General features: G+C 35.1%; 1 protein-coding gene across 2 annotated transcripts in view; it reads right to left on the bottom strand.

The window, feature by feature from the left end:
• Positions 1–16,174, bottom strand: part of CPS1 (carbamoyl-phosphate synthase 1) — a 119,290-nt gene that overhangs the window by 78,252 nt on the left and 24,864 nt on the right. For both annotated transcript variants that reach the window (XR_012421450.1, XM_005574178.4), the window contains exons 6-13: positions 14,653–14,745; positions 9,228–9,317; positions 7,064–7,192; positions 6,393–6,499; positions 5,409–5,547; positions 4,430–4,507; positions 2,788–2,886; positions 1,855–1,950 (exon numbers count right to left, since the gene is read on the bottom strand). Coding sequence is in view for 1 of the 2 variants with exons in the window: in XM_005574178.4 (XP_005574235.3) it covers positions 1,855–1,950; positions 2,788–2,886; positions 4,430–4,507; positions 5,409–5,547; positions 6,393–6,499; positions 7,064–7,192; positions 9,228–9,317; positions 14,653–14,745 (831 nt within the window). In the remaining variant the exon portion in view is untranslated. The remainder of the gene's footprint in view (positions 1–1,854; positions 1,951–2,787; positions 2,887–4,429; positions 4,508–5,408; positions 5,548–6,392; positions 6,500–7,063; positions 7,193–9,227; positions 9,318–14,652; positions 14,746–16,174) is intronic.

The raw sequence follows: 16,174 nt of genomic DNA, 5'->3' as shown, positions 1-16,174 counted from the left end.
TGAAGAAACTGAGATTCAGTAAGGTTAAATGGCTTGCTAAAGGTCATACAGCTAATAAGTGGCAATATTAGGGCTCTAATTCAAGTGTTATTATTCAAATCCTGTGTTCTTTCCTCAATATGAGTCATCTCTCAAGATTTTAAGAGTAATATTATTAATAAAATGTCAGGAAGATACAAACAGATAAGCAAATGCTTTTATAATATGGGATGAATTTTAATAATTGAGTCCCAACTGACAACACGTCAGCAACAGAAGTTATAGAAAGCCTCACTACTAAAGAAAAGTGACAAATGTTAGTATATTTAAGTATTTTTCTGAATGTGCTATACAATGAATATGGTGATTTTTTTATAAGTCAAATTATACAGGAAAAGATCCTATACATACACATGAGTGTTCATTTATTTTAAAACTTATTTCAAGCCATCTTAATTTTAAATCATTTTGTTTTATTTTTCTAATTCTTGTTACAATATATGCGCCAATTATAATGTTTTTAGTTTAAAAATTCATCTCTAGTTATTAACTTTCTAAGTGATCACAATATAATCTAATAATTCCTGTTCTTTAGTTAAAAATGTATAACTTTACCCAGTTGATGTAAAACACATTAAAATACAAACTATAAAAATTCTAATTATTTGTAAAACTCCCAAATAGAATAAAAACTGTATACTAGTTAAATGTATTCTAAACTCTGAATACACTTAGATTGTGTTCTAACTAATCTAAACCACTGGACAGTCTCCAATTATCTAATGAGAAATTAAAGCATAATACAAAGAAGTGAAACATCATTTTGAAAACGTATTCCAAAAAATATGCGAGTGTGCATGTACGTGAATGGAGGAGAGTATTAAAAAAAAAAAGAAAACAAATGAGAAAAAGAGTAAAGTCATTGAGACTGTGTTCTACCCCTTCAACAGACACCCATCAGGTGAAAATCTTTGACTATAGAATATCAACAAAAAGAAAACCTTTGGCCAACTGTTTGTCCCATGTTTGCTGTCCCAGTCTTCTGCTGCCATTCTATGCTGCCCTCTACTAGCCTGGTCTCTGGTGAATGGCTTTACACTGCAAAGCCTGAGGCAATGTCACCAAGAGCTCACATTGCCTCTGAATGGCCTGATTAGCACGATGAGGGTTACCAACTGAACTCCTCAAGAGAAATACCTTAAATATACAATAGAATTTTTCTAAAGTTTTATTTTACTACAGTAAGTGTTGGGAGATCTCCAGAGGATTTAAAGAAACAGGGAGGATGTCCTTCCACACCTGTATATCAAATCCTCTTTTCTACTTGAAAGTGTTGCCATATCATCCCATTTCCCAGGCACTGATGGGAGAACTGTGTCCCCTAGTGACAGATAATAATTTCTAAAACCTGAACAAAATGTATTGTTGCCCTTGCTCTTCCAACCAGAGTTTCCCATTTCAACCACAGAGATGCCCACAGCATCCTGTAGAGCACTTGAAGGATTTTAAAGCAACAAAGATGTCCAAAATTTCTCTTTCACATAAAAGACAAGTATATTTGAAACGCTCACTGCCTCAAAAGAAATAAACAGCATCAATAAATGTGGCGTTATATATGTTTTCACTATAAGTAGGCAGTAACCTAAATAATTTTGGAGATTAATCTAACCTCAATTTACAGATGTGCACATTTGAGAAAGTTGAAATTCTTGCTCGTGATCAAGCTTCTTTAATACAAGATTTATAAAGGCACAGTTAAGGAAAATAATTACAGCAACTTTGAAAAGAGGTAGTGTCATAAATCTAAATTATAAAATACTAATTAGACTCATTAAAGGAAGCATATTAATTCTAACGAAGATCATATTCTCTCACCTTCATGGCTTTTACAGCTTGAGATCCTGAGTAATCAAATTCTCCAGCCTGACCAATGGACAGACCTCCTGATCCTAGGATAAGGACTTTGGAAACCTATAAGCAATAAGAAAACGACATTGTTATTACTGCTAAAATGGGGAAAATAAGGCATTTTCAAGAGTGGAGAAGACAAACCACATTGTCTGAGTTTATGTGGTCATTTAAGGTCTAATGTTATGAAAAATATGTAATAGATAGAGAAAAAGACTAATAATTTAAAACATCTCTAATTTCAATGTGATTTCCAAAGTTTATTAAGGTTTTTCACTTAAGTAAAAAATTTTTGGAAGAGGTTTACATTTTATTAAACATATATAAATATCCAAAAATATGTACATATATATAAATACATCTATGTGTGGTATTTTTTCAAATACACATACATCCTTCTAAATTTTAAATAATGATGTAAGTGTACAGTTTACAAAGGAAATGGGTAAAAACCTTATCACACTAATATACACATTCAACTTAAGGATTCAAGTGTTATATTAATCCTTGAATAACAGGTATTCTGGTTGAAACAAAAAGAACTCTATCATCTGTAATGCTTCTGTAGTCTGAAATGTATCTCATGTTTACATAGAGCTATGGCTTTGTGGATAATGGGAAATAAATTCTAAACTAAACTCTATTCTTTGTTATGTTATTACAACTACTCTGGAAGAAGTAAACTTTAGAAAAGACATTATTTTAACTTAAACCATGAAAGTTCCACAAAACATTATCAAGAAGGAACCAAATAATTAGTTACAAAATGACAGACTATTACAGTCTTATCAGTCATATTTTATTAAACACTAGTATACCTTATATCATTCAGTTTTTAAAAATCATCACATGATAGGGACAATCCAAATTCATAAACCAAAGACAAGCCCACATACTGACCTCAACTCGAGATGCAACTAGTGCTGGCTTCGGTAAGACTGATGTAATGGTGGTACCTTTTCCTGTCTTCATCAGTGAGAAAAAGGAATCAAACAGGTACTAGAAGAAAATATAACTAGTTAGAAGCTTCAAAATTCTTAAGTTCACCAGATGAAACACAAGATGCCCAGTTAAATTTGAACTTCAGATAAGCAACAAATAATTTTTAGTATAGCATATGTATTTTTTTGCTTTTTTGTCAATAACTACATATCTTACTAGTATAAGAATTTAATCAAATAAACACTTCTCTTCACCTCTAGTGTTATAAAAAAGAAGTTTCCAACAAGCAATAAACATATCAGATGCCTTCTGAGAATGCCAAGTTTACAGCAACTTGTATATCATTTGCTTCTTCTAAATCAAATTCTAGGTGGATATAACGATTGAAGCTATATCACTTAAGATATAGAAAATTAGAAATACTAATTTAAATTTAAATTTCTATCAGCTCTAAAAAAAAATTCCTGAAGATTATTCTTAAACTTTGCCAAAGGATTTACTTCTGTTGTTTCACTAGATATGACAAATTACAGCAAAGAATATTCATTTTGCAATTATTGGAAAGATAAAAAAGAAGAATTATGTGATAGCAGATATTATTACATATCTTAATTGCAATGTTCCTAATCCAAAGTACTAATATATGCTAATTTAAATTTTAAATTAAAAAACTACTTAGCATGTGTTAGATGATACGCATAACTAAATTTGATTTATGAGTTTCATCATGGGTTGGTAATATAATACTGATTTTGGCTATTAAGAATCAGTATTTCCTAATAATATTAAAACAAGAACAAAATACAGATATCTAAAAAGGCAATTCAGACATGAGAGAGTAGAGCAGAGCTTGCAGAAAGAAAGCTCTTATTCTCTTCCCCATTTTACCTAGAAGTCATTTCTGAGAGTTCTGACAATGAAGATTTGCTACTGGAGGTCCCTGGGTGTGGGGAAGTCATAACAGACTTCAGATTTTTCTAGATGTCACCCGAAGAATTTATTTGGAAAGATGTGCTTGAAAAATGAACTAAGAGCTCACACAAAAAAAGTGAAAATATTTAGATTAAATACAAAACTCCTCTAAGCATTCTTTGTGGTTCTTTTCTGAAGCTGTCTGAATTATCTATGTATGTGCATGCATGCCCTCTCTCCCCCATACACCCCTTCCCCTCCTTCTCCTGCTGCTGTTTATTCTCCCTTAGTGGCTACACAACCAGTTGCCATAGGGATTTTTGTGAAGTCACAGATGGGGGATTAAAATTTCATTTCAGTCATGAGACCGAGAGAGAGCAATAGGGAATTCATTTGCATAGTACAACAATTGTAAATTTCAGAACTAAATATATTAGAATGATAATGGGTTTAAATAAAAATAGCATCGCTTCGGGTTTCTTAAGGGCTTTCCCACTTTAAATTTTAAAAAAGATAAAAATTTCCTCTGTGACATTCATGGGGAGATTTTAATACAAAATGTGTGTAACCAAAGCACTCTTCTTGAGAATGTTCTGCTCAAGATCATCTGGGGTGATTATTTTGGTTTTTTTGAATTTCCACAATTTTTTTTTTTACATACATAATAGGCCTCATCTTTCTAACATACCTCAGTGTCTGTTGGCCCTGGGGTGACCTCTGGGTGGAACTGCACAGCGAAGAAGGGTTTGCTCTCATGCATAATCCCCTAAAGAAATAAGAAATGGGAAGAAATTCCTTCTGTAATAGTGAACGTCAAGTGTGGCTATGTATTATTCAGGGGACAATAAAGCTCAAATTTAAAAACTGAGTTAGATACTTAATAAAATTTTTGTAACTAACAGTACTATTAAGTAACACGGCCTGATATCTTAAGGACTTACATATCTGACCATTTTGATAAGTATGGAAAATGGGTCAATGAAGACTCAACTGAATGTATTTTCCTTTAAAATAAATAAATAACAAATTTGGTCTATAGCCTTTGGGACCCTTCTGGGTTCTATTCAGAATAAACCCAAGTCCTCATCTTATCCCCAGGTCCTAAATTACTTTTCCAAGGGTCTTCTTAAAGACTATACCAGTCCCAAGTAAGTCCCAGAGACCCACCTAGACTGGGCTCAAACAGATTTGGATCAACAGCCCACTAACATTGAACGTATAAGATAGTTGTTGATTAATGACTCAAATAGTGAATCTTAACAAGTCAACTGATGAGAGAATAAGAGAGAGAAATGACTTTTTAAAACACAGAGGGCTATGGGAGAAAACCTATAACTGTTTTTCAACACTCAACCAAATCACCAACAAACAGTAGAAAGGTATTTGCATCACAGTGTACTTAAAAATTCTGGGTGAATATTCTGAGTGAATAATTTATTGCACATTTCAAAACAGCTAGAAGAGAAGATTTGAAATGTCCTCAGTACAACTAAATTTTAAAAATGTTTGAGGTGATGGTCATCCTAGTCTGATTTGATTACATATGATATGCATGTATGAAAATATCACATGTATCTCATAAATATATACTATGCTTATGTATCAATTATTTTTAAAAACCCTGCATTTCTCATCACCAACTGAACAGGTTTATTGACATCATTTACCTCATTTGTTTGATCGTTGACATTCACAAAAAGTGGTTTCCAGCCAGCAGGGAGGGCGTTGTCCAAGGCATAGCCATGATTCTGAGCAGTAATGAAAGCCTGTCTGTTTGTGATATTCAGAACAGGCTGATTCTGCCCTCTGGAAAGAAAAGGAGAAAAACAATAGGGAAAAGGAAAAGTGAAGAGGATAATATAAACGTATTCCTTATAAAGTAGTGAAAAAGTAAAGCCTATTAAAATTTAAAATTTCAATTGCTTAGTGAAAATCAGTCTGTGAGAAAAGTCACAGATTGTTAATCCCAATAATTTTCCCAACAAAAATCAATTCAGGAAGCTTTGTTGAGTGTTAAATACACAGGTCTATTAAATTCTATAATCAGTTTTAGAAAAGGGGACATTGCGCTCATAACAAAAAGGGTTGCTCACCAGCTTAACAGAAACTAAGAAATACGAGTGACTTATTTTAAGAGAACTACAATAATTTTAAAGCCAGAGAGTTATTGGGAGATAACAAATAGAGGACTGCTTAGACCTGAATTGTACTTTATGTAGAGGGTGGACCATGGGGGAAAGCCTGATGTTTAATAAATTAATATTGTTTGAGGCAAAAAAAAAAATGAGAAACCGAGAGGATCTAAAGATTTCTCGGTTCTAAAGTCACACTTACCTTCTGAAAATGTTACAATGTTCTGAAATTAGGCTTAAAATCAGAACAATTTCCCTTGAAGTATCATTTGATTGAGTATTATAACCTCAATTTATGCCAAGGGAAGGAAAATAACTTTAAATTATAGCAAGGTTATCATTAGAGAAGCCTGCTTTCCAAAAATGCAATAAAAGTGGTATCAGGTAGTCAACTGTCAACCATGTAAGGTATGGCTATTTATTTACTCTAAAGAAATGGCAGGTAAGTCTTCTGAGTTCTTTGTACTTAGTTAGTATGTCAGAACTGGTTTACTGTAAGCAAAAGTGAAACTACCTCACCTGTTGGCCATGGACATCTTGTAGGTTTTGGCACCAGTAGCCAATCCTGTTATTAAGTTTCCTGTACTGATTCCAAACAATGGCTCCTTGCGATCACTCTCCAAAATCTAAATCAGGGAGAATTTTTATTAATCAATTAGTACAGTTCCAAAAAATGTTGCTTCTGAATGAATAAAAACAAGGTATCCTTTTTTCTTAAGAAGGTAAAGAGAATAGTAACTGAATTAAAGGAGAATATATAAAAGGACATGATTGACAAACTTGTAGCATTAGAATTCAATAAGATGTACTTTACATTCAGACTAAACTAAATCTGATTTAATATTTCTTTAGAGACCTGCAGGTCTTATGGGTCCCAAGGTCATGATGAGGAACCATGAGTTGTCAGTTCACAACTGTAGGGCAAAATACATTTGGCCATTGGACTCCAGTTCTTTTAACTCAAGGACATGATCGCAAAGTTACTTTGCCTGAAGAAAAGCCCTATTTTCTCTGATATTCTCTCCTCATTGGTTCCCCTATAAATATCTCTACTGACACTGCCTCAGAAGTCACAAATACCAGCATTGAAAAATGCCTAAATAAATAAAATGTATCACAGCCCTTTCAGGGTACAGAGCGGAAGCCCCCACCTCCCACACAGATACACGTTAATTCCAGGTTCACTGCACCTTTCTGACATTCTGAATTAGTGGTTCTGCAAGAGCTGGGTTCCCCGGTCCTCCTGCGATCAAAATCCCATCATACTCCATCTTGGTGAAATCGTGATTCCAAGGAACTAAGTGCACTTCAGCTCCTCGCTGGAAAAGGGACACAAGAATGACGAATTTAATAACATGTTTCTTTGCCAAAGTATAATTTTGTTAGACTTTCTCTTGACTAACCATTCCTTAAAGGGAAGGAAAAATTTGTAAACATTTCAAACAATGCAAAAATTTCTTTGGGGCCGGGCTTGGTGGCTCATGCTGGTGATCCTAGCACATAGGGAAGCTCAAGGTATGGGGGAATTGCTTGAGCCCAGGAGGTCGAGACTAGCCTGGGAAACAGGGCAAAACCCTATCTCTACCAAAAAAGATAAAACAAAAATTAGCCAGGTATAGTCCCAGCTACCCAGAAAACTGAGATGGAAGGATCACCTGAGACCAGGAGTCACAGGTCCCAGCGAGCCAAGATCACACCATTGCACTCTAGGCTGGACAACAAAGTGAGACCCTGTCTCGAAAAAAAAAAAAAAGAAAGAAAGAAAGAAAAAAAAGGAAAACAATCACCATTAAAAGTTTTGATCCTGAAAAAATAGATAATGCACCGTCCTGCACTCAAGACAAGTTTCAGTGCCTATAAATGCCATGATTGGACTGACAGGAGAGTAGGTTACCTTCACACTACCAATTGCAAAAAAGTACAAATCCATTTTCTGAAAATGTTAAGTTGGCCCACATCAGAACTTTTTCAGTCTTGCCTTTTTGTCTTATCAAATTTTAACCAGCCTTCTTTCCTAGGGTTTTCTCATTATCTGTAAGATTTATATTCGAATGGAAAATCAGAAATTTGTTTTAATATAAAAGCACATAGGAAGGTGTCTTTGCGGGTTTCCCATGAAGCATTTCCCGAAACAAGGATTTGAGAGAATAAAAGCTTATTTGGAAGGTACTTCCTTCTAATCAGAGAGGAAGTGACATCATGAAACACCCCAATAAAGTATGCATTAGCAAGCAGTTACCACTAGGGATAAGTGAAGTTTAAGCCCACTAGGGCACTCTGAGAGCCCATGTGGAATAGTTACCTTAGAGACTGTCTATCCATGGGACGAAGGAGCCACGGTAGTTAAACACTGGCTCTTTCGGAGTTTTGGTTGGGGGCTACTCCAGAGATCATTAATTCTATGCCATTTACTGCCTGCCAGTAGGCTCCAGCCATCAGGCAAAGAGATATAGATATTAGAGATTGGAAGATGGGCAACATGAATTAAAATGGTAACTTGAGAGTGAGATACCATTTCACTCTTAGAGTGACCTGTCTAAGGTCTTAGAGTGACCTTAGAGTGACCTGTCTAAGGTCATCCACAGCATCTGCTACCATGCATGCTATCCATGCAAATGTTTGTTAATAAAATTGAAAAGAATTTGAAATCATGATTTGAATATTGCTGATATTCTCTAATAAGGAGGTACAATGAAGAATCTCCCAATATGCACGCTAATTTGGTGTTATGCAAATGTGTGTGTGTGTGTGTGTATGTGTGTGTATGGAGGGGAGATGTGTAGATAGAGACAGACTGAGAGAGGAGTGAGGAGAAGGAAAAATCCTAACCAAACTTTGTTTAAGGAACATTATTATGATGGTTAAGTTCTCCTTGAGAATTGTTAAGATTTAATTTTAACTGGTTGTCTAACAGTTGATATAAAAGCACTGTGACAGTTCACACTGTGTCAGGGCATGATTCCTACAAACATGTGGTGCATAATAAATGTAGGCCCAAAGAAGATGCTATCAGACAGGCTCTAGCTTTTTGGTCATCTCTATACCACAAAGAAAGTGAACATGATGCATCTTAGACTGTCAGTCAATTAATGACAAGAAAAGTCATCATTTTCTTCCACGTTTTAGTGGCCCTTGAGGTTTTTTTTTTTTTTTTTTTAAGAAAAACCATAGCAGTCTATATCTTTAATTTGAACAGGGATAAATCTGTTATTTTGTAAATCAAAAGCAACAAGAAGAGTGTAGACCCCTGACATTCTGAAAGAATGCCTAAGTTCCTCTGTGACAGAGGAAATTGGCTGAACACTAATGGTCAATATGGCAAACCCTCACCTTTGAGATGAACAAATTACTTACCTTTACTAGCAGGCGGATTACATTGTTTTTAATCCCACAGTCTACAGCTACCACTTTTGTGGGGTTTCCTTTGCCGTACACCTTGACATCCTGCCATTTTAAAAACCAGAGAATGAGAGGGAAGTCCCAGCTATGGGCAACAGACCAAAACCATAAACACATCTGACAATGCTTTGCACTTAGATTGGTAACAGATTGACTGTTAACTACTAGGGAGTGACTGGCAGTTAACAAACAATTTGTAAGAAAGGCACAGCAAGTGCCACAGACTGTATCTTTTTTATGAGAAAAAAAAGACTTTACTGTTTTATATAAACTGTTGATTACAGTAATAACAATGATCTCTAAGAAACTGGTTGCGTCCATAGTTAACCATCTTTCCCATGTTTTGCCTCATTAACAACTACTAGCAATGAAATTTTTAAGTATTATTGCCTGATTCAGCACTAGACAGAGGCGGCAATAGATACATTGTGCTTTAAATACCACTTGATCCTCAACTTGCACTAAAGATCGAATGGGGTAAAGCTGAATTACTGTACATTAGGCTTCTTCAGTGGGGCCTAATGGATAAAATCAGTATGAGAGTCACAGGAATTGCTAGGCAGGTATAGACCACCAGTTCCTTTAGGTTGCTGTGCAATTGTTTGCATTTAAATGGTAGATTTCATGAAAAGACCCCAGAGCATATCATAATCATTATCTATGTCTAAAGCACGGCTGGGAGGCAGATCTATTTTCACAGGCATTAACCCAAGAAGCAGCTCCCCAAAGTCATAAAAGGAGAAATAATAGAAATAGAGAGAAAGCCTAGAAGGCTGGGCACACACACTGGTTCCTGCTTTGAGAGTTGTTAGCTAGCACACTGTGAATTTAGGATGATTTCATCATTTGTGAAAAATTTCAGATGAAAAGTGAAACTGAATATTTGAAAGAACAGTTTATTTTGACTGAAATATCTACCTCTCCATTAAGTCTATATAGAATGTGAAATTATAATCCTTAGACTGTAGTTGAGGAAAAAATATATTAACTATATGTGGTTTTTTTCCTCCCACTGACTATTCTGAAGGAAAAAACATACCCCCATCCTTTCATGATCTGGGGGAGTTATTGCTGAATTGAATGCCACAGGTATTCTTTCTCACCAAATAATTTGAAAAAGTTTAGATCTATTCTTAACCTTAGGCTTCTGCTGTAAAATAAAGCAATATTACCATCTAGTTGTAGCTACAGAAAATTGTAATTACAAGACAATGAATGAAGTTATCAACATTTCCAAGGCATGTAGCCAAACAAAACTCACAAAATATATGTAATCTCCTGATACAAATGCACATTTTATCATAGCTATAGTAACATTATTTAATTGCACTGGCATTAAGAAACAACAGAGCCAGCTTTCACCATTGCAGCATCTCCCTTGATTTGACATAGATAAAAACACAGATATGCTCATTTTTGCTGGTCTCTACACAAATACATTAAAAACTATCCATAAGAATAACAGAATTTACACAAGACCTCATGAATACTTGCATATATGGATTTGTGTTTGGACTTACGAGAGAAGAATATATTATGCAGCATTTTTCAACCTTCCTTGACCACAGAATTTTTTCAGATGAACTGCTCCACACCACCGTTTTCCAATTTAGGAAATGGTAGACTAAACCACCAAGGCAGTTCTCAATTCTAACATTCTATCATCTATCATCACCCTCTATCATGCTATGTTTCAAACTAAATCATTTCACAGGGAAATATGTAAAACAAAGGGAAGTCATATGAATAGGACCAATTTTAAAGTTAAAAATCAGAAGTGAATATTGCAAACACCATGATCAAATTCCATACATATAAGTAATTACATATCTAACTTAAAATTCATTTTCTTTAACAACACATGTTTTGAATGCACATCCCTGCCCGACATGGACATCACGACTCAGTACTAATTTATAGGAACCCCAAACCCTTGTCTCTCATTTTCATGTGACAGGAGCCTGAATACCAGATAATATCAATGTGTGTTTCCTCTGAGTCTTACATGTTACTGATCAGACTATTTGACTCTTTGAATAACTTTTTTTTTAAAGCCTTTAAAAACTCTCACACTGGAACTCTTCCTTAGAAATGTTCTCTATAATCCTTCTGATTGGTGCTATATCACAGCATGAATATTTTCCCAGATGAACAGGTGTCAGGAAAGGCATGGGAACATCCTTTCTAAAGACCCTCAGTGACAAAGTTTGGTCACAGGAGGGGGTAGGATACTCATACAAGAAGAGTCTGTTTCCAGCATATTCACATATTCACATATTTTACCATTTCTGATTTAAAATTATCGAATCCTTACTCTGCATATGTAAAAGGTAGGAGTGAAACAATGTAAACTTATTTGAATATGATTACATGGTAGTATAATGATGGTTACTAATAGTATAACTGTTAGTAGTATAACCATTATTTGTAGTATGTTGAAAAGCAGTATGAGATGATGTTTTCTGAAAGGTAGACACTAGACCAAGCCTTCCTACATATAAATCCTGTGGCCATTCACACTGAGGAAGGTATTTAATCTCTCTACACCCCAGTTTCTTCATCAGTAAATGAGTTCCTAATAATATCCATCTCATATAATTGCTCTAAAGATGGAATAAGTTAATCAGTGTAAAGCATTTAGAAGAAACCTAGCAGATAATAAGTACTCAACAGATCGTGCCTATTTTTTATTAATAAGACATAGTTATTAATAATGATAATTTTATTATATGAATAATGGAGATCATAGAACCATAAGAAACACTGATTAAAGGATTTGAAGGGAAAATAAGAATGTGCAATTTCTTTACCACCAACTCTAACTACCATTTACTGGCTTTGTATATTCCTTTATCTATTCACTATTTGTTGACTATGTACTATGTGAAAGGTACTATGGGCAGTGCTGGGGATTCAAGTAAGTAAACCATGGCCTCTCCTCTCAAAAAGCCAACCAAGACAAGTGAGAGAGACAATCTTTCCAGAGAGTTAAATTCAATATGATCCTGGTTATACTGAAGCTATTTATTAAATGACATGGAATCCAAAGGTTAGCTGAGTCATGGAAGCTTCACACAGGAACAATGAGCTGACTCTTGAAACTGACTTCTTCAGACAAGAAGGGGAAGAAGAAAGCATGAGAAAAGGTTCGTAGGTAGAGAAGCAAACATATTCAGACCTTGTAAGATGCAGGCCAAATAGAAAATAGGTTCACAGGGAGTCTTGAAGAGGTTTCTTGAATTCATGCAGCAGAAATCTAGAAATTGAGCTTTTTAAGGCTTTTCCATCAAACCCCCATCAAAATGCAAAGAAAAATAGCATGAAGTTAGCCACAGAGACTCTGGAGTCACTTGAATTCAAATTGATGCTAAATTTGGGCAAGTTACATTTGATTTTATATAGACTTACTTGCTAAGCTTATTTCTTCATCTATGACATGGAGTTTTTACGAAAATTAACTGAGTGTTCAAAAAAACTTGGTTGTTATTATTTTCCTCAAAGACCAGAGCTACCACGTTGAATAGACCATGATAATTATGAAATATCATAGGCAAAAAAGTGTATGTTTGCTATATCTAGGAATAAAATGTTGTAGTGAATAAACATATTTAAAATCAAACTTTGTGTCCACATGTACTTTTTCTATTCCTTCCTGTCAAAGAATTTCAATCGCCTTTGTTGAAATAACACTCACTTTCTACTTGGATAAAGTAGAGTTTCTCTGAGAGACTCCATTGCCACACTGGTGATGGAAGAGAAGTTTGCAGCCATCTCTGCTATAGTATAAATAAACCCCAAGGTAGAACCAGCCAATAACAATGATGCCACACAGGCTTCCACAGGGCTAAATTCTCCACATGTAAAGCCCCGTGGTAACCAAATACATAGTCCTTGGAAAGAGAAGCTCTATTTTTATCTCCCATTGTATGTAGTAAAAACAGAAGGTAGCAATTCTTCCTTTAAGTTTCAAAGTGGATCAAAAACTTTTCTTTAAAAAAATTTTATAGCAGTATCCCATAAACATCTCAGATATCGAATGACATAATCACTATGCTCAACCAAACTAGTTGAAATCCTTAGGTGAGAAAATAGGATGATCTTTTACCTGGCCACATTCAGCACCTCCTTCTCCCATTTGTATAAGCCGCCTAGGCTGCTATATCTGTTCTTGCTATTACTGCTCGGTTCAGGGTCTCATAAGTTTTGTTCCAATAAGTTACAATAACCTTCTAGTTGCTTGCTCTTTTATTCAGTTTTACTTTGCTTCAAAATGACACTGAATGAGTTGGCAATAGTTTCTGGAAGTGCTGATTAGCCAATGATATGAAACCTTCTAGACCTAGCTTCCTTCAGTCCATCTCCACTCATCCTTCCCCAAGTGTGTAAACCAATAGGTGTGAACCCCTTTGTTCAGCCATCCCAAACTGTGCGTAACTCTTCAAACATACTATGTTATTCTGTACCTCTATGCCTCTTGGCAAACCATTCCTTCTGCCTGAAACAAAGTTCTTCTGGTTCTCCATCGACCTAACTGTTACTATCTGCTCTTTGTGTCTCGGAACGAGGCTCACTCTTCCACAGAGCCTTCTCTGATCCACCTATCCCATTTCAATGCTGCCCCATGCATGCCCTTGCAGCATGCTATGCACACTCCAAGGACAGCATTTATCACAGGATTCTGCACATGGTGATTTACTTGCTTGCTTGTTCCACAAGGCTCTATGTTCCCCAAGGACAGAGACTGCATCTCAAGAAACTCACTCACACCTACATTCGAAACATTGGTTTCGATCAAAACCAATGAACTTCTTTCTAAAATGTATTCTGTACCTTTTTATAAATGTATACTAAAGGAATTTCACTTTAGGGTGACTCAGTTGTCATTATGAACATTAATTTTGAAATAAAGCTATAACACAATAAATCTTTAGTGTATGAATAAATATTTTTCCCGCACAAAATGCCCCAGACTCTGATTACTGTACCTGATTTCTGTAAAATTCTCTTGGCTCTCTGGCAGGTTACTAGCTCTGACTCCTCATCATCACTGTACCTATCTTTGGCAATTCAGTGCTCCCTTTATTTGACATTGTTAAAATCCTAAGCTGAAGAATCAGAAAGGGTGGAGGGAACACTAAAATAATAGTAAAAATCCTCTAAATCGGGGCATGAAGTTTCCCATGTAAGCCTGTAAGTAAAACTTACCAGCTTTAAATGCACTGATTTTGTAACGTGTATTTTAGCCACTATGAGATCCCTTTTTTCCCTCAACACTGGTGCTTCTGGAAGATAAATTCTGCCTAAATGAAGATTTTGATATTTCAAGAAAGATCTAAACAGGATCAAATAAAACTTAAAAATATAGAGGAAAACCCCTCACCTTGGTTGAAACCTCAGCAATCAAATTCTGTTTATTTGGATCCACAAAATCCACAGGCTGACCTTCAAATTCAATCTTCCCAAGCATGGTACCCTATCAAATTAAAAAATTTAGTTAAAAGGAAGCAACGATGAAGGTGTTGACAAGATAAACTCAAAGGGACTTTAAACAGCTGCTCCAAGATTTAGATGTCTTTATAACTACTCATAATCATCAGTGGAAGATCTTCGTCTTCTCAAACTGAAAAGATTAAGTAATTTGCACATGCATTTTGGGAAATACTCTTGGAAATATAATTAGTTCTTCTAGGGCTGACACCATTGCCTGATGTAGGCAAAGTCAAAAGGCATCAGAATTCAGGCCTCCAGGCTCTGGGCTGATGCAAATTGGGATATTTAGTAAACTTACACTCCTCGGTGTATATGACCTAAAGACATTTCTGAGAGAAGTGGACAAAAAAAATCTATTGAGACAATAAGGAATCTAAAAATACCAAAAAAATAAAAAGAATGAGAATTCATTTATTGTGATAGTAATATTAATTCACAAAGATGAAATGCAACATAAGTCATAAACTTCTAGAATTTGCAACGAAAATATTCACTATTTTAGACATATTCATGTCCAAGTGTTCCCAAGGGCCTGAATTTAAAGAATGTTCAACCCTTTGTAAAGTTTTCGCAAACTACCTTTGCTAGCTTGAACATGACAATGTCATCTTTTTTCAGCTATATCTTGAGATTTACTTATTTGTTAGTAAGTCTGCTTTTAGAAAAATGATATGCTATATTTAGTAGTCAAGATTTTATTGAGGGGTAAAAATTCAAAATAATTCATTGATTTGCCCTTCTCTGACGAAATTATTGCATTGAAGGAAATAGAAGGAAGCCTTCATTTCCCTTTTAAATGTATTTCTTGGGGGAGAAGTCACTTGGGGGTAAGTGAGAGTAGAAAGTACCTATGTGTCATGCAAGCATGATGGTTATTTCAGTGCTATTATTAAATTCAGAGTGCTGCCTCTAAGTCTGGGAACATTACCTCAAACACACCTTTCACTTCCATAGTAAATTACTAAATTTCATGGTGGCCTGTATTTACTTTTAGAATCCAAGTCACATAATCTCTTGTCTATATTTATGGATCCCTAATTTTGAAATTTGGTTTTCAGTTATCCTTCCCCTTTTCTTAAAACATTCTGAATGAAATACGATCTTATTTTTCAAACTAAGATTAATAGAAGTGAAAGCCATAATATACATTTTAATACGAACCACCATCACTGATAAACAATTATGAGGCAATACTATTTTGTCTGTGCCAATCTATTCAGCCAATTTTGAAAACCTAACTGCCTATGATAAAAGGAGGGCTCATTTTAACCTAACATATCACGTGAAAGACAAGTACGGTCTTGTAAAGTTTTCCTGAATCATTAGGCCTGACTATATTTTATTCAACCTGCCAATTCTGCCATCTGAATTGATTTTTTCAACTGTATTCCTTTCCCACCTTTATAGTCTCG

Source organism: Macaca fascicularis, chromosome 12 (assembly GCF_037993035.2).
Source record: "Macaca fascicularis isolate 582-1 chromosome 12, T2T-MFA8v1.1".
NCBI classification, from domain to species: domain Eukaryota; kingdom Metazoa; phylum Chordata; class Mammalia; order Primates; family Cercopithecidae; genus Macaca; species Macaca fascicularis.
The sequence above is the reverse complement of the archived record's forward strand: the minus strand, read 5'-3'. Positions and strand labels throughout refer to the sequence as shown.